This window comes from Coniosporium apollinis (genome assembly GCF_000281105.1).
Source record: "Coniosporium apollinis CBS 100218 chromosome Unknown supercont1.2, whole genome shotgun sequence".
Classification (NCBI taxonomy): Eukaryota; Fungi; Ascomycota; class Dothideomycetes; genus Coniosporium; species Coniosporium apollinis.
This window is the reverse complement of record NW_006913264.1, coordinates 563,594-580,150: the sequence shown is the minus strand read 5'-3', so window position 1 is coordinate 580,150 and position 16,557 is coordinate 563,594. Positions and strand designations below refer to the sequence as shown.

At 55.7% G+C, this 16,557-nt stretch overlaps 10 protein-coding genes across 10 annotated transcripts; 5 read left to right on the top strand and 5 right to left on the bottom strand.

Annotated features, from left to right (window-relative positions):
• Positions 1-58: 58 nt before the first annotated feature.
• W97_00575 (uncharacterized protein) lies at positions 59-713 on the bottom strand (the record flags this gene model as incomplete). The annotated part of the gene is made up of 2 exons (XM_007778488.1): positions 59-420; positions 512-713. The coding sequence occupies 2 exons, from the start codon at positions 711-713 to the stop codon at positions 59-61; spliced, it is 564 nt and encodes a 187-aa protein (XP_007776678.1).
• A 1,591-nt stretch (positions 714-2,304) lies between these two features.
• W97_00574 (uncharacterized protein) lies at positions 2,305-3,090 on the top strand (the record flags this gene model as incomplete). Its single annotated transcript, XM_007778487.1, has 1 exon — positions 2,305-3,090. One exon carries the CDS (start codon positions 2,305-2,307, stop codon positions 3,088-3,090), a length of 786 nt encoding a protein of 261 aa, XP_007776677.1.
• A 765-nt stretch (positions 3,091-3,855) lies between these two features.
• W97_00573 (uncharacterized protein) lies at positions 3,856-4,971 on the top strand (the record flags this gene model as incomplete). Its single annotated transcript, XM_007778486.1, has 2 exons — positions 3,856-4,199; positions 4,284-4,971. The coding sequence occupies 2 exons, from the start codon at positions 3,856-3,858 to the stop codon at positions 4,969-4,971; spliced, it is 1,032 nt and encodes a 343-aa protein (XP_007776676.1).
• A 172-nt stretch (positions 4,972-5,143) lies between these two features.
• On the bottom strand, positions 5,144-5,878 carry W97_00572 (uncharacterized protein; the record flags this gene model as incomplete). Its single annotated transcript, XM_007778485.1, has 2 exons — positions 5,144-5,761; positions 5,816-5,878. The coding sequence occupies 2 exons, from the start codon at positions 5,876-5,878 to the stop codon at positions 5,144-5,146; spliced, it is 681 nt and encodes a 226-aa protein (XP_007776675.1).
• Positions 5,879-6,124: 246 nt separating this feature from the next.
• Positions 6,125-6,641, top strand: W97_00571 (60S ribosomal protein L35; the record flags this gene model as incomplete). The annotated part of the gene is made up of 3 exons (XM_007778484.1): positions 6,125-6,127; positions 6,178-6,323; positions 6,410-6,641. The coding sequence occupies 3 exons, from the start codon at positions 6,125-6,127 to the stop codon at positions 6,639-6,641; spliced, it is 381 nt and encodes a 126-aa protein (XP_007776674.1).
• A 508-nt stretch (positions 6,642-7,149) lies between these two features.
• W97_00570 (uncharacterized protein) lies at positions 7,150-8,645 on the bottom strand (the record flags this gene model as incomplete). The annotated part of the gene is made up of 4 exons (XM_007778483.1): positions 7,150-7,555; positions 7,612-8,123; positions 8,202-8,277; positions 8,404-8,645. 4 exons carry the CDS (start codon positions 8,643-8,645, stop codon positions 7,150-7,152), a joined length of 1,236 nt encoding a protein of 411 aa, XP_007776673.1.
• A 1,142-nt stretch (positions 8,646-9,787) lies between these two features.
• W97_00569 (uncharacterized protein) lies at positions 9,788-10,495 on the top strand (the record flags this gene model as incomplete). Its single annotated transcript, XM_007778482.1, has 1 exon — positions 9,788-10,495. The coding sequence occupies one exon, from the start codon at positions 9,788-9,790 to the stop codon at positions 10,493-10,495; it is 708 nt and encodes a 235-aa protein (XP_007776672.1).
• A 29-nt stretch (positions 10,496-10,524) lies between these two features.
• On the bottom strand, positions 10,525-11,658 carry W97_00568 (uncharacterized protein; the record flags this gene model as incomplete). Its single annotated transcript, XM_007778481.1, has 1 exon — positions 10,525-11,658. The coding sequence occupies one exon, from the start codon at positions 11,656-11,658 to the stop codon at positions 10,525-10,527; it is 1,134 nt and encodes a 377-aa protein (XP_007776671.1).
• Positions 11,659-12,119: 461 nt separating this feature from the next.
• W97_00567 (uncharacterized protein) lies at positions 12,120-13,479 on the top strand (the record flags this gene model as incomplete). The annotated part of the gene is made up of 3 exons (XM_007778480.1): positions 12,120-12,654; positions 12,731-13,344; positions 13,411-13,479. 3 exons carry the CDS (start codon positions 12,120-12,122, stop codon positions 13,477-13,479), a joined length of 1,218 nt encoding a protein of 405 aa, XP_007776670.1.
• Positions 13,480-14,351: 872 nt separating this feature from the next.
• W97_00566 (uncharacterized protein) lies at positions 14,352-15,011 on the bottom strand (the record flags this gene model as incomplete). Its single annotated transcript, XM_007778479.1, has 1 exon — positions 14,352-15,011. The coding sequence occupies one exon, from the start codon at positions 15,009-15,011 to the stop codon at positions 14,352-14,354; it is 660 nt and encodes a 219-aa protein (XP_007776669.1).
• Between the last annotated feature and the right edge of the window lie 1,546 nt (positions 15,012-16,557).

The following is a 16,557-nucleotide window of genomic DNA, read 5'->3' as shown; positions in this document are numbered from 1 at the left end:
CAGCCGCGCCCGCATTGCCAGCCAGTACCTTCTGCCGTATCACTACACAGAGCCGAAGTTAGCCATCTGTTCGAGCACCAACTCCCGCCATGGCAACCTCCCACACGTCCCAAGTCTCCAACTCCAACGGCCCACCCTCCCTTGCCCTTCCTGGTCCTCCCTGGAGATCAAAGGAAAACAAAACATGCAACTCACCCTCCTCGACGACACTCAGATTCTTCCCCTTGCCCTGCACAATCGCCTCCAGCTCCTTCAGGTTCCGGCCCAGATCCTCAATCTTCCGCTTGTAGAAGTCCTGCGCGTCGGCCGTGCTCTTCTCGACGTAGAATCCCGTCCCTACGTCCACCAGCACCGTGCTGACATCCATGAGGCGGCCGGGGACATAGAGGGAGGGCGTTAGCGGGACGAGGATAGGCGAGTCTGGAGGAGTGCAGGTGTCAGCATCTTTCAAGGGTTCTTTGGTTCCTGGAGGCAGGGGGAAGGGAGCGGAGCAGTGGCATGGGGGAAGTACCGGCTTTCTTGGCGGTCAGGCCGTCCGAGATGGATTTCAAGCAGTCTTTGAACTTTGCCTGGGCGCGGGACAGCGACTGGAAGGAGGTGGTTAGGTGCTCGAGCTCGGAGTCGAGTTGCTTCTTCAGTTGGCTGAGCTGCTGGACGGAGAGGGCTGCTAGGTCGATGGTTTGGCCGCCGGGTTGGGCGGCGGAGGAAGACATCTCGGGTGAGATTCGCGTACTGGGAGGATCTCACGATGGCTTAGGGAAGGGCAGAAGAGAGTCGCGGTAACGGTCAATATCGTCGTTGTTGATGCCAAGATTTCCATGTTCGATGTGGTATCACGTGAAAATGCTGATCTGAAGATCCGGGGAATCTTGTGCGACAACTTTATTCACACAACAATCACGATGGTACCTACGCTTTCCTACGGCCATGTCGTAGCAATGAACTTCGGTAGTTGGCAATCGTTTCTGACCCGGGCCAATTGGCAAGGTAAACGAGAGTAGGTCCTTTCACGAGCGCGCCAGAAATTGAGGTTCATCCTCTCGTTTCGCGCCCGAAAGCTGCCGCTCGTACGAATACCGGCTTGATCAGGACCGCGATGCCTCTTGGGGCATTCACGAGCGTCACGAGCTGCGGCGACGCCGACTGGTCACCTGTGCCATTGCGGTGTCGCATTTTGCATCATTGCCAGACTTGTCACTCTGGCCTGCCGTAAGTCGTATTGCTGATGCCTGATTGCGCCAAGGCTGCTTTTGTGCTGCGAAGGGCGTGGAGACCGGGGTGGGGGAAGGCGGTGTCTCCAAGTGCGGGCACTAGCGAGCACTGCCCTTTTCCTGCCGCTGCCTCTCGTCCGCGAGCACTTCAGGCTTCACTGCCGCGATAGATTGGGGATACAACGTAGCAGAGTTTCACGGCAACGAGGGCATGTGAAAGCGCACCTTTGAACTATTCTTACCAAGCTTAATGGTGTTGAAACTCCCCTCGGTGAGGGTCGAGGAATTGAAACAACCCCTCGAGCCGTTGGTCAAGGGCTGAGGGCGATGTGACCAATCACGAGCCGCTACTTGCTCCCACACCTCAAGGCTGACTGCATAAACTCAGCGCTAGCTCTCCAAACCCACAAGCGCCGGCTGGGCATCTGCACAAGTGTGACTCACTCGCTTAACCCGAAATCACCGCGGGCCTCCCACCTCGCGTTTATCAGAGAGCGATATCCACCTCAGGCTTCCTTTCTTCTTTCCTCCACCCACACATCACTTTCACAAACAACACACACAGAGACAGTCACAGGAAATGGCTGCCTCCTAGTCTTCCAACTTCCTTACTTTGTCAACCGACAAAATAGATTCACAAGCTTTTTCAGCTATAAACCCCACTCAAACACCAGAGCTCCTTCTAGGATCTCTGAACTCAAGTGCTTCGCGCATCTTCGGTTCAGCCCTCGACACCCTGTTCGACTACCCGTCGTCCACCACGGCTACCCAACAATCAACATGGCACCCATCACCAGCTCCACCGGCCTCAAGGCTCACACCGACATCACAACCCTTCGGAACACTGCAACAGGACTTCCTCCTCTACGACCAGCCGACGCAGGCCTCCAGCCTACCTCGTCGACAGAGCGTGCCTCGCCCTCGTCCTACGTTTAACCAATCGCCGCACGTCTACGCCAACTCGGCACCCCAATCCGCAGTAGGACTTCAACAATCTCCGGCCGCTCGTCCATTTCGCCCACCGGTTCCACTCTTCCATAGCAATAGTACGGGCAGCATAAATCAGCAGCAGTTTAACGTCGATACCAACATGATGGATTCTGGTGAATACTCTCGCACCTCTCCACGGTCGCGTGAACTCTTAAAGCTCATACGTGCTCTAGATATCAACGTCGCCTTCGAGGGCCTAGGCGGCGACATGGCCGCATCTGGGCAGCACGACGGCCTCTTCGATTCCTTCTGGGATCGGGGGCTGTCGGCTGCGCAGTTCACCTCCGTTAACCAGCCTACGCCGGCGTCGACATCGACCCAGACAATCTCCCCCAAGGATATCTTTGCAGACCCGCTGATGTCTGCGCCCCCATCTACTGCGTTCACCAACCTCACCTCTCCGGATGTTGAGTCCCCCTTTCTAGACCTCAGCTATGAACCCTCGCCTGCTCTGTTCCACGACAATGATCTCACCAACTCTGGATTCTATACCGGCTCACTCTTCCCGGAGCTTGAGCAGGAGGCGATTCCTATTGAACGATCAACCAGCAATCACTCTCTTGGACAGAACAGCAGCTCCAGCGACTCGCCTGGTGTTGTCACCCTCGGCTCCCGGCGGAAGTCATCTGTTGGAGCCGGCTTGAGCCACTCGGCTGTCTCAGGCGTGAAGCCGCGTCGCCGGAAGAACCCTCTTCCACCGATTCAAGTTGACCCCAACGACAAGGTTGCCGTGAAGCGAGCCCGCAATACTCTTGCTGCTCGTGATTCTAGGGATAGGAAGGTCCAACTCATTCAAAGTCTGGAGAGCCGCATTGCAGACCTCGAGACTGAAAAGGCAGACTTGGAGAAGTGGAAGAACCTTGCTCTGGCTCATGGTCTTTCAGTCTAAACGGTTCTCCTGACGGGACCTTTCTCATGAGCGTGGTGGAGAGGTGATGGAATGCCATAAAAGTTGTTGCTCTTTGTTCTTTCTTTGGTACACCAGGACTCTTGCTCCTTCCCCTTTACCACCGTATCTCTGCACGGGCTTGCCTGTGCAGTGCATGCTGGTCGGCGCTTTTTCTGTTACTGCCTCAACACTGTTACACCTTTCTCTTACCTTACGGCCGGTTCTGATTGTCTCTCCCCTCACGGGATCGATTGACTCGTGGCCCTTTCTTTCCTTTACTGCTCGGATGTATAAGCGAGCGAGCACGTACTCTTGATGATGGACGTAGCCGCGCACATTGCGAGCGTACTCTTCTCTGCTTGGAGCAGGTTGCGAGCGAGCAAGTCATGGTTGTTGGCTTAGCCGCGCACATTCCGGATCTGATTTGCTTTGCTTTGCTTTGGCTTTTGTTGTAGCTTGCTTTCTGTCCCTACGGCAGCATAATATAACAAACTCTCACTCATCGCATTATTCTGCAACCATGTGACAATATTGTGACAGCGATGCTTTTGAACCTTGACCACATCCGTCCGCTTGCTCAAGAGCACCATCAGCTGGTGCTCTCCACGCTCATAAGCTCTGTTCCATTCATGCTGTGTGCGTTCTCCAGGCGTCTCATCACGTGCGACTGATAAGATAAGATCACCGTCAAGCTCCAAGCTTCAAGCTTCCGTCTACAGAGAGCCATGTAAACGGCAAGCCATCTCACAAGCACCACCACCCACAATGCTCAGCACCTCCCTCCTCCGCTCCCTCCGCTCAGTCGCCCTCGGCACGACCGACACCTGCCTGCAATGCCAATCCCGCAGCTTCCGCACCGCACCGCGGCGGCTGGCCGAGGCCGTAAAACCTCCGCCCCCAGCGCCCAGACCTTTTACATCACAGCCGCAAAGCCCGGCACAGAAGGGAAAGAATGGCGAGGAATTCGTGCCCCAGCCGCTGGGCCGCCCGATCGGATTCTCGAAACCGCCGCGCAGAGGGGAGAATAGCGGGGAGGATGCGCGGTCGTGGAGGCAGCGGAGGGCGGAGTTTGTGGATTGGGGGAAGCATCTGGAGAGGCGGAAGGAGCTGTAAGCTCGCCCATTATTCTTCCCAAGCACGGGCGTGAGAGGGGGGCAGAGGGAGGTTTGATGGAATGCTGACGGGGCAAAAAGGACGCGCCAGGTCGCGAAGCCGTATTTCCGAGACTTCAGCAACATGCGCCACCACAAGGGCAAATCCTTCCTCGCCAACCCGCGCATCTTCAAGCGAGACGCGGCACTCTTCTTCCCGAACCTGCGCGGCACGACGCTGGCGTCTGGGCGCGAGGCCAAGGACACGACGGAGGTGCTCGAGGGCCGCGTCAGCGTTGTGAGCATCTTCAGCAGCACGTGGGCGGAGAACCAGAAGAACACGTTCGTGGGGGAGACGCAGAACCCGGAGCTGGAGGAGGCGCTCAAAGGGAACGAGGACGTGGCGCAGCGGGTCGAGATCAATATTGAGGAGAACGCGCTGAAGTTGGCGCTGGTGAGGTTGTTTCAGTATCGGCTGAGAGCTCAGCGGCCGAAGGGCGATTGGAGGAGGTATTTCATTGTGAGTAGGGGGATTAGCGAGAGTATTAGAGAGACGATTGGGCTGCTGAACAGTAAGGTCGGATATGTGTACCTGGTGGATCCGGAGTGTAGGATTAGATGGGCGGGGAGTGGACCGGCGGAGGGGGAGGAGAAGCAGTCTCTTGTCAAGGGACTGAAGAAGTTGATTGAGGAAGCGAAGCAGGGAGGCCAGAAGAAGAAGCCGGTTAAGGGGCTGCCCGCGATTGAGGAAGAGCTGGAAGCGCAGGTAGTTGCAGCCGGTGCTTCGTAATCCATCTGTGATTTAGATGTGCCGTAGTGTACAAACAAGATTGCTCAAACAGACCGTCCATGTCCATCTTGATCTTCCGGCTCCAGAACGCTGAACAAACCCATCCGCGATGCCTTCCCTCCTGCAAGGACTCCAAAACTCCCAGGCACCAGATTTGCCCAATCCCTAAACCTCACCAAAAATACAGCAGCATCAGAAAGCAAAACGCAATAAAACTCCCCAAGATAATCCCATCCCTCCGCTTCTTCGCCCCAATCCTCCCAATCAAGCTATTGATCCCAGGCACCTGACTCGCCGCCCCGACAATCCTGCGATTGATACTAGCCAGCGTTTCCCGCTGCAGCCCAAAGCTCTCATTCACCGCATACGCCTGGCTCAGCACGCTGTCCGCCATGTTGTGGCTGTTGTCTATCCGCCGCCGCTCATCCAGCATGTAGTCCGCCTCCGCCGCCTCCGGGTTCGAGCTCCGGTAGGCGTTGATATCCGAGCGCACGGTCGAGAGCAGGTTCGCCCTGTTGCGGGCGTCGGCGATGGCGCCCTTGAGGCGCGAGAGCTCGCGCCGGTGGTCGAGCAGGATTTCGCGGTGGCGCGCGAGGTTGGATTGTTTTAGGGCGGAGGAGGTGAGCGCGGATTCGGAGTCGAGGAGGCGGGTGAGCTGCGAGATGAGGGTGTCGCGCTGGGAGAGGAGGGCGTGGAGAGAGGCTTCTGCGCGCTGTTCTTCGTCAGTTGGCGTGGGGGGGATGGCGCTCATGGAGGCGTATTGGGAGTAGGTGTGGAAGAGGGCCTCTGTCTGGGGAGATCAGTACGGCGTAAGGAAGTATCGGGGTGAGTTTTGCGCGCATACTTGAGTTTCGAGGGAGCGCGCTTGTTGGCGCAGCTGCGCCCACCCTCCGCCTGCTGAAGCCATCCCGAAAGACCAGTGGGTTGTTGTGTTGTTCTCTGTGGAGCAGATCTGCCTGGCTTCATGCTGGAGACGTAGGGTTGACGCACGTGATCGAGGGCTTGAAGACTGACGACCGGAGCTTCGGCACTTTCCGCTTAGCGAACCCACCGAACTTCGAACTTGAATTTGGCGCCAATTGTTTGGAAGCCCGCGACGACGACGATATTCACCTCACCACACGCCAACGACTAGCCGACACACTCACACACAATGGTGAGGGGAGCCACTGAAAGAATGGCATTGCAGACAACTGACAGTTGCAGTCGTCCTCAGGAAAAGTCAAGGCCGGCCAGCTCTGGGGCAAGAGCAAGGACGACCTGAAGAAGCAGCTCGACGACCTCAAGACCGAGCTGGTGCAGCTGCGCACACAGAAGATTGCCGGCGGCGCTTCCACCAAGCTCACCAAAATGTAACGAAATCCGCGCTCATCACACTACCATCAATCCTCCCTATCAGGCAGAAGAAGATCTCTCTAACACGGGCCCAATGCAACAGCCACGATGTCCGCAAGTCGATCGCCCGAGTCCTCACAATAATCAACGCGAACCAGCGCGCGCAACTACGGCTCTTCTACAAGAACAAGAAGTACATGCCGCTGGACCTCCGCCCGAAGCAGACGCGTGCAATGCGCAGAAGGTTATCGAAGCATGAGGCTAGCTTGGTAACCGAGAAGCAGAAGAAGAGGGCGATGCACTTCCCGCAGAGGAAGTACGCTGTGAAGGTATGAAGGTTCTGAAGAAGTTCTGTGGGACACAGGAAGCTGACTGGCTGGCACGGCAGGCTGAGGCGTAAGGGGATGGTACTGGTGATCTTTGCTTTACAAAGCGTTTGCATTCCGGGCTGTCGGTGCGGATTTCACGGCACAGCGATGTACCTTACCGAAATTACGGACATCACATGAAGCTTCCGGGGCGTTCGCTTTGCAGGTGCTGTGTCTTCAATATATATCCGAGGGATGAACGTTCGATGAAGGACACGCTTGTAGCTCGTTACATCATCAATGCCGGCTCAGTATGGCTCTTACCGGACAAAGTTCGCAGGACAACGGTCGGTGACTGCACGTAAGGCGTATGATGTTGCGGCCACGACGACTTCCATAGCCGTTCTAATCACAGTCACATTCAGCTGCTTCAAGCTCTCTTAGTCCAAATCCCTCGTGGATTTCGAAATCTCTTTGGAAAGTAACTTCCAAGGTCATAGACAACATTAATTTGGAGGTTCCATCATGCCCTCGTTCACTCCTTTTGAAACGCAAAAGGACATCCGCCCCTCCCCATCCCCATCAACTTCTCCTTCGTCCCTTCAAAATAATCACGACCTTTTCCCTCCATGTTAACCGGCCCGACTTCCGGAATCGTTAATCCCTCTGGCTTGAATCCCCGACCTGGATACGGCCTCCCGGCAAGCCATCGCATCCACGCCTGAGGCCCGAAGCGATTCCAAAACGTAGCAGGGACGTACCACGGCTCAGCGTCGTAGCCGGTGCGGTAATATCGGCCAGTCTTCGGATCCGGATCGTCGGTGACTGTCATGTAGCGGAGGGCATAGGGTCGCGGAAGTGCGAGATTCCGAAGGATGAGCCGTCGCACGAGGAAGACGTAGTTGACCCTTTCGATATATCCTGGGGGCGGCGGCTCGTACCTGGGGGGTATTGAGTATGCATGGAGTGAATGGTTAGGGTACGAGGCCGGGCTTACAGCATAGCAGCCCTTAGCCTATCATCCATCATCGCACTGACTATCCTCTTCCCAATTGGCCACAACGACTTGGGCATCTCATACAGCAGAATCGCCGTCGTCTCGTTGGCCGTCTGGTGGTTGTGCACATCAGGCACCATGTACCGCTCCTCGTACGCCTGACTCCACGCCTCGACCTCCTCGAGCCAGTGCAAGCCGTCCTTCCACCCCGTCCCACTCGACGGCAGAGCGTCGTAGGAGATCCCCATGGCATCCCCGGTACTCTTCCAGAACGTGGCGATGGCGCACGTTTCCATGGGCGTTAGGTCCCGCCACTCGTACCGCGCGATCCAGCGTATCGGCTCTAGCGCGAAGAGCGCGAGCGTGAAGAGCATGTCGTCGTTGCTGATCAGACCGGACTTTTGGTAGATGCTGTGTAGGTAGTTCATACGTGCAATGGCGGCGTTGTGTCGCGCGGTCGTGGGGCTGTGGCCGATGAATTCGGAGATGAGGACTGCGGTATCGACAACGCGCTGGTAGGTGTGGTTAGAGCCGACTGGAAAAAGGTAAGGGCGGAGAGCTGGATGGACGAGGTGGCTGGGGGAGGGTACCTTTGATGCTGTGGCGGAGTAGGAGAGCTGCTTGGTTTTGACAAGTAGAGTTGATATCGTGGGTATGCCGTATGTCCTGCATGAAGTATAGCCATATCAGCCTGAGAGAAAGCCATATCAGCCCGAGGGAAACGACGACTTGATGCTGGGTCTGCCGGGGCGATAGGGTTCCTCATTGAACAGTACACTGCGGATAGCCTACCTGAACAGCGCGAACTGTAGACTCTTCTCCACAGTAAAAGGAAACTCCAAGGAGAAGACATATTTCTGGATCTCCCATGCGTGCTCATTTGTCATACTCGCGAAGCTTTCGCGCGTCTTATAGGGGTACTGCGAGTGCTTCCGATGCGCACGCCACAGGCGCAGAGCGCGGCAGAGGAATATATACTGGAATACGGCCAGGACGATCAGAGACTTAGTTACGTCGGAATCTGGCCTTGTCATCCTTCGATAGGAGGTGAGGAAGAGGGAAATCGACCACACAGCGCTACTAAAAAATCGGAATTGGAAGTCTGAACTCGAGTATGGAGGATTACTGAAAAGGCAACGGTAGAAGAAGCCACGAATGCTGGTTGGAGAATATGGATCCATGGTCTCGAGATTGTATCGTGGGGTTGGAATGCTGAATAGGATTCAGTGGCTGTAACTACGGCTTATATGGATGTAGACCGAGGAGATATGTGAAGAAAGCCTTGGAAATCTTGTGGCTGCCTTGACGGCGGTAAGCCGCTGACTTTTGCCCAGATACGGAAACCAAGGGCTATTCCTTGGTGTTAACCGTCCGGTTTTGAGTTCTACGAGTATCAAAAGTTCGTTGTTGATTGGTATAGCATGGCCCTCCGAATGACTGGGCTTGTAACAACAGTTCCACAACGCCGTTTGACATCGAGAGAATATAGTAGTCACCAAAGACACAAAGCAAGAACGCATCAAAGTAAGCCGGGGCTTGGCGGGTGTGGAGGAAGTAAGCATCACATGATTGCTGCATAAGCCGAAGGATTTGGCCTCGACGCTGGGAAGCGACGTTTGTTCCTTCCTCTCCAGTCTCTCTCTCGAAGTAGTAGAATCGAAACCCAAGATGGATGGAACAGACGATAGAACGAAAAAGCACACTGCGTGCGACGCGTGTCGTGAGCACTCCGCGAAGCCCTTTAATGCGAGAGCTTGAGCTGACGGCCGTCCAGGGTTCAGGAAGCTCAGATGTTCAAGCGGGCGACCAAACTGTGAGCGTTGTGATGTTGATGGTATAGAGTGTGTCTACTCTGTGCAGAAGACTATGGGACGGCCCAGAAAGCGGCAGAGGATGGAGCGAACCCATCAAGGAGTGCAGGTCGTGATTCAGGACTCGGCCGAGTCAATCGGGGACATAACGATCCCTACATCGGATGGACCTGGTGGCTCTAATGCATGGGCTGGCGCGGACGAGGGAAGTCAACCAGGTCGAGCAGTTTCGACCATCGAAGATTTACCAATGCAACTGGGCGATATAGCCTTTAGGTCTGCCAGATGCAACCATCCAGTGGCTGGAATACTCTACTGACTTGAGCAGCCCTCCACTTCTAACGTATGGAATGGCCACCCCTACAATGATCAACTATCCCGCAGGAAACCCAGATAGTCTTCCGAGCCCGCCAGAGACAGCCCCAAGGCAAACTACACCGATACCAGCCTGTGCATGCCTGTCTACGCTGTACCTTACACTCTCCAACCTCCACGCTATCAAGTCCTTCGCCTTTCCGTTTTGTCTCGCCCCCCTGCGCTCGGCGATGAACACAGCATCCGAGGTGCTGCACTGCCAAGAATGCCCGAAAGAACCGGCTACGGCGATGCAGAATACAGCTCTGATGAACACTCTGCTCATGGCTATCGCTGAACGCTTCCACAAGGTCCTCGCGGCGCTCAATGCCGAAAATCAGAAACTCAAAGCGCAGCAAAGGTTTAAGACAATGCAGCTGGGCGACCTTTCACCAGAGACAGGGCATCTGCACACAGGAAACTTCGACTGCCCCGGATCCTTCAGCGTAGATCTGGAACCCGATTACTGGTTGCGATTAGCGAGAAATGCCGCAAAGAATGAAGTGAAACCCCACATCAGCAAGGTCACCTTGGAAGGGTTGGTGATTGGTCTAGAGGACCGACAGAAGAGGTGGCATAGCGATCCGGAAAAGGCCGAGAAGGCTTCGATTCTGTTCGGTCATTCGCTACAGTTCACGCCCGGGAGAGAGAAGGACTATCTCTGCTTGCAGCTGACGAAACACGTGCGGGTCCTCATAGAGGCGTTGAAGCTCGATTAGATGGTAATCATGATGTCGCATTATCATGTTTACTGCCTGAGCTTGGCTAGGGCTGCCATGACGCCCTCGCTGGGTTCGTCTTCTTGCACCTTGCGCTTCTTTGATTGGATGTTGTTGTTTCGGGTGTCTTGTGGTGGTAGGCTTGCCTCCTGAGCTGCAGCAAGCATAGCCTCTTCCTCGTCCTCATCCGGCATCCAAGTAGAAATACTCTCCGCCGGTCTGATAGGGGGTCTTCTATCTGCGTCCGGAGTAGCGCCTGCAGCGGACGGAGGCCTGCTGAGCGGAGAGTTGACTCCAACAGGTGACCCCACGCCAAGTGTAGGTACCCTGCGGGCCTCTTCTTCACCGTCCGCAGGGGTGTTTTGCCCGGACAGTGCGAGTGGTGCTACACTACCCTCTTCCCTGTTGATACCTCTCTTGGCGGCTTTCCTCAGCCTGAAGGGCTCACGCACCGTGTTGCACCACCTCTGAACTTTCTTCTCGCCCCATCCTGCAATCAATGACACCTCTTCGGGTCTCGCATTGACTGCCGTCCGGATGCTACCAAAATTTGACACTAAGCCCACGGCATCTGTCTTGTTGATGCTTCTGGGTACAGTGATAAACTCAACAAGCTTGTCTGAATAACTCGTGGACTGGTGAGCGCGGATACTGGTCGGGGCGGTATGCTCGTAGGTCTTGAATAGTTCGAGATAGCGTCCGGCTTCCTGCGCGCTCCAACACAAAATGATAGTGACATTGTTGACGAGAGATGTTTTCGATAGCTCTTTCAGTGGTTCCTCATGATTTGGAATGTCGACCATCGTGAGAATGATCCTGAGATTATACTTTCCCGCAAGCGCACGAATACGCGAGTAGATGTACTCGGGATGCAGACGATGATACTTTAATGACAGGAAAAGAGCACAGGTAGTGGCGCCCAGGACGTAGTCCGCAAGGATATCTGAGTATTCCCAAGGAACGGATTTGATGTTGCTGAGAATTGGATTGCCCTTTTGACGCGCAGACACCAGCACAGCGCTTGCTCCTGGCCGTGTTGATAGAGCTTGCGGCTTCGGCTGCTGTACCTTTGGGCCATTTGGGTTTGATGCATTTCCTGGGGCAGTCCTGTTTGCACTCGCAGGGCGTATGGGCTGCGCAGCGGCGGCGTTGTCACCAGCCATATTGCTGGCTCTCCAGGATGTGCAGAGACGTTTGCTCAAATGTGTGGAAGCGCTGTATTATACAACGTCGTTGTGTTTCGGTGCAGATGCATGTTTGATCAAGAAAGTCTTCCATGGTCACGTGGCGCCAAGGCTGAGCGCAAAGCGTTCCCGACATCAGCCTCATTGTTCCAACAACAGCCTCTCCATTTCGCACCACTCCACTCCGCCTATCGTCCTCGTGAAGCGCTGCCGGACAGCCCTTGCTCGCCGGACTCTTGCCCTCCTAAGAAGACTTCACCAGCAGATGGTCGAGCACAAGAGGTAGTTGCCCGGTACTCCTGCGGTGGGGCCCTTGCCTTCGACATCGTCAGCGGAACCGACCCAAGGGAAAGCCGGGCACCGTCGGGCAAGCTCGACCCCCCACCATCCTTTTCTCTGCTCAAGTCGCTGTTTCAGCAACTGCGACGACGACACTCCCTATGTCCGCAAGCCAGAACAAGCGTCAGCGCACCTCCGGCTCGTTCTCGCCAGCATCACCGCCGTATCACTTGGCCAAGCCACCGACTGAGGAGACAAAGACGCCCGTTGTCCACCCTCGCACACCAACGTCTCCACCGTACATGTCTTCCGCACCGCCTTCCTATGCATACTCCACCACCTCCCCGACTTTCCAGCAGATGGAACTCTCTCCGCCATTGTCCGCCGCTATGGCTTCGCAAAACTCGCAGCAGCCGGTCGTGACGGCTGCCACTTCTTTCCCCACACCAGCCGACAGCATCACCGATAACGCGCTCTCCACGATCAGAGACGGCGACGGCGATGCGCAAATGCAGGACACGCCTGTAGACGACGGCACCAAGGCCTCCGGCGAAGACACAGAGATGACCGACCTCCGGGACCACAGACACAGCAACCATGACCGGCAAGGCGTCTCCACTTCAGCAAGCGGAAGAAGAGTGGGCTTGGAGCGGCTCGATGCCGATTTGGGCTCTCTTTACAAGCTTTGCGAGAAGCGTAAGGTCCCTGCTACTCGTGACATGCAACCATGTTTTTGTGTTGTGCTTGGTTAACACAAGGCTGCTGGACATAGCGCACCCCGTCGCCCGCCCGCATGGTGCGCAGAACCTTATCGCGCTCTACGGTCTCGAGCAGATCGCTGCCAGTGTTGCGCGGAAGGACCCCGTGACCGGTGAGAAGATCAACAAGTTGCGGAAATCGTACGAGGGCCAGATCAAGCGGCTGCAGATTGGTGGGAAGAACAAAGCCGTCGTGGAGGAGGGCCAGTTCATGAACATGCTAATATATCCTGACTTCGAATGGCATGTCCAGAAGGTCCAGGGGAAAGAGATGACAAACCCATCAGCGCTGCTGTCCAAGCTCGACCGCGCTCTGCAGATGGGTTCTGGAAAACTGCCACCCAGCGAGGATGCCAAATGGAAGGGCATCATCGCCCAAGAGGAGGCGCCTAAGCCGAAGCCCCTAGTGGACGCCAAGAAGGGTGCAGTTGGGCAAGTTGGAGGCCGCGCCTCCCCCGCGCCTTCGCCTCTGATCAAACCATCGCGGCCAGAGCGCACGGGAACGAAGCGGCGCTACGACGATGCCAGCTACGAAGGCTACGAAGGCTATGGCGACGATGCGGCAACCGAGTCGGCGGGCGGGGAAGACGAGCGCTGGGGTGGCGGTGCGAAGAAGAAGCGCCGAAAGGTAATCACATCCTTTTTACCACGTCTCGAGATACAGCTCAGCGCCGTTGCTAACATCCCTTTGCAGGAGTACGGCCAAGCAGGCAGTCCGCTTGCCGGTAACTACAACGCTCCGCCCGTCGGCGTCCGGCGATGACGCGTTTTCGAACCCAACAACATATACCCAGCATCCACGCCTGATATCACCAATTTCATAATACCTTTCTTCAGCATGCTAACAAGCTCGAAGTGCGACGATCTACACGTATGAGGAAAAAGCCAGAGCGCTACCGAGACCTCGATACTGGGGAGGGATTGGACTTTCACTTCGAATCTGCTGCCGCTTCCCAAGTTAACATCGCCTGAACCACCGCCAGATCCGGAAGAACAGGTTATTTCTTTTATTTTTGTCTGCTTACGACTTGCTATACCCGCATTGAGCGTTCTACTGCATCTGATCAAAAAGGCAACAACTGGAGGAGGAGAGGCGTTATGAGTGCGTTGGGGCACCCTTTTAGATATGTCTTTCGCTCATGGCGCATATGCGCGCGGAGGAGAACAGTGAGCCGGCGAGCTCCGGGCGGTTTTATCCTTTGCTTCCTTGTAAGAAACATTCAGTAGCCATTGTAGGCACAATCAAAGACATGAAATATTGCAACTAAGTGTGATCTTTATTAAGCCATCTGTGTACACGGGGTCCGTCCCAATCAAGAGGACTGACCTCACTGTCAAAGCTTGCCCCAGTCTATGGTCTATGCCTGCGCACTCCTCTGAACCAGTTTAGTAAGGCGCCGCCAAGGCAGAATGCAAACCTTCTAAGCCGTCGCGTTTTCCCACCAGCGCGAAGTAGAACGGCCGCATCGCTCGTCAATGCTGAGCAATCATCATAAGCAGTAGTCGTAAGCAACAGTCGTGAGCAGTCCAGAGCGATAAGCCGCAGAAGTAGCCTGCAGAAGTAGTCTGCGGAGGTAATCTGCAGAGGTAATCCGTATCACTTGCCGTAGTAGCCGTCGTCGCAGCGTTAGTGCCTCAAAACATCATCATATCGAGAGGCCCGCTCTCCGCCGATGGCAGGGCATAATCGTAAGTAGTCGTAGCAGCAATCGTCGTCTCCATCATCATCATATCCGGGGCGGTAGGCGCCGGATGAGTGCTTCCCGGATACCCAGTACCCGAATTCGCAGCCGCAGCCTTCCCCCTCTTCAGCATCTTCACCTGCCGCATCTTCGCCTCCCTCGCCCTCGTCTCCGGCGCCATCTTCTTCGCCTCTCTCGCCTTCCTCTTATACTCCGCCTGCGCGTCCCCCTGATCATCCAGCAGCTCAGGACAATGCCCCTTCGCTACAAAATGGCGGCGAATCTCGTCCCAGGAGCCCTTAGGCGCGTGTCCACAGCCCGGATGCAAACATCGGAAGACCTTGGGGTTGCCGCCGAGGTGCTTCCGGCGGTGCTTGGACAGGTTCGAGGAGTCGGCGCACGCGAAATCGCAGCCGTCGAAATCGCAGACGAATTTCTTCTCCCGCGTATGGATGGCGCGGATATGGGTGTCGAGGCCGGTTTTGGTGCCGAATGCGCCGCTGCATTTGGGGGCGGGTTTGAGAGCTGCGCCGGGCAAGGGTTCGGCGTATAGGCGCGGCCCGTTGGCCTCGTAGGGGCACTTGAAGGGGCACTCGCCTGTGTGAGTGCGCATGTGGTTGTCGAGGCATTGTTGGGTGCGGCAGAGGGCGAGGCACTCAGGGCATTGGAAGCCGTTGTCTACGAAGGAGAGACGCGGTGTTAGTGGTGAGGTGTAACAAAGGAGGCGGAGGAGACATGGTAAGGAAATGGGATATGTGCAGTTGAGGAGGGCTCATAAGGACGCCGAGTGTGGTACTTACATAGGCAGTGGATTTCACAGTGCCTTCTTAATTTGGCTTTATTGCCGAAACCTTCGGTGTTATGGCGGTCGCAGCCGTACCATCCGCAGACCCAGTTCTTGGAGGTGCTCTTGATGGCGGTGATATGGACCTCGTCGATGTGGTTGCACATAGCCTGTCCGCTCTGAGTGACGTACCCGCATAACGCTGGGTTTTCAGTGTCACTGCCTCCACTTATATGCCACTGACATTTAAGCGTGACAGGCTCCAAATCCGCTGGCCGCGGAGGTGTTTTGGTAGCAGCTTTCTGAGTTTGTTTCGTTTTTGTGTCCCTTTGGACAGTCCCCAAATCAGATGAGGAAGTGGAAGGTGTCTGCGACTGATTCCTGCTCTCCGACCCGCTGCTGGGCGTAGCACTTATGACAGTACTACTTCCAGGGGTCTGTAAAGCGCGTAATATGTCATAGCTTTGCTGTTCGAGATTGGCGAACGTGGGTTTCGAGTAGTTACCGATGTCGAATCCAGAGGCGCCGGTTGCATCGAAGAATCCCCCCAAACCATAATTGCCCACGTTGTGAGCTGCTCGAGTAAAGCCCACAGAGCCGGAAAGATCGAGGTAAGTAGCCGGCACTCCTGACCGATGCTCGAATCGACGTTGCTGTATGCTGGGACGGCAGAGTAGCTTGGGGGAATCTTCGCAATCGTCGTCAAAGCAAGGTTGTTTACATTCAGGGACCACGCATTCACGGTTCCAATAAGCGGCGGGCTCTATGCATTCAGGGCTGCCGCAAACGTCTTCTGGGCAATCTTTGCACTCGGCGCACTCATCGGACCGCGGCAGCGTGCAATTCGGATCAAAGTGGCAGTCTGTGTTTCCGAAAGGACAGTAAAATGGATCTGTCCTCATCTGAGCTGCTGAGAAGTCAGCGGGGCAAGGGCTGAACTATTCACCGGCTTGCAAGGCACACCTAGTAGTATCTGGCACTCCCGCTCATCTAAGATGGTACGTGGAGACGGGGGTTCGGAGTGGAAATCCGGGCAGTGACCGGTTGTGCAGACCATCCTCGGGTCGATGCAGTCCATACAGTCGGTGTCTGTATACCGTGATGCGCAGCTAGTCTGCGGCGCGCCGAGCGCTGTGTTGCCTGAGCATATTTCCCCGGACCACGAGCGTTTCGAGCCAGCTAGTGGGGGAGGTTGAGGTTGTACACGCCTGCAACAGCAATTAGAATATTACGAAGTGTTGCGCGAAACGCGGCGAATCTCTGGAGTACCTGAGCATAGTGTAGGGAAAGAGCGGGGAAGACTAGCATCTATTGTAACAGCCCTATGATTGTGAACACCTTCGACTTTTCGAGCTGAGTTGAGGTTCCAGGTTGG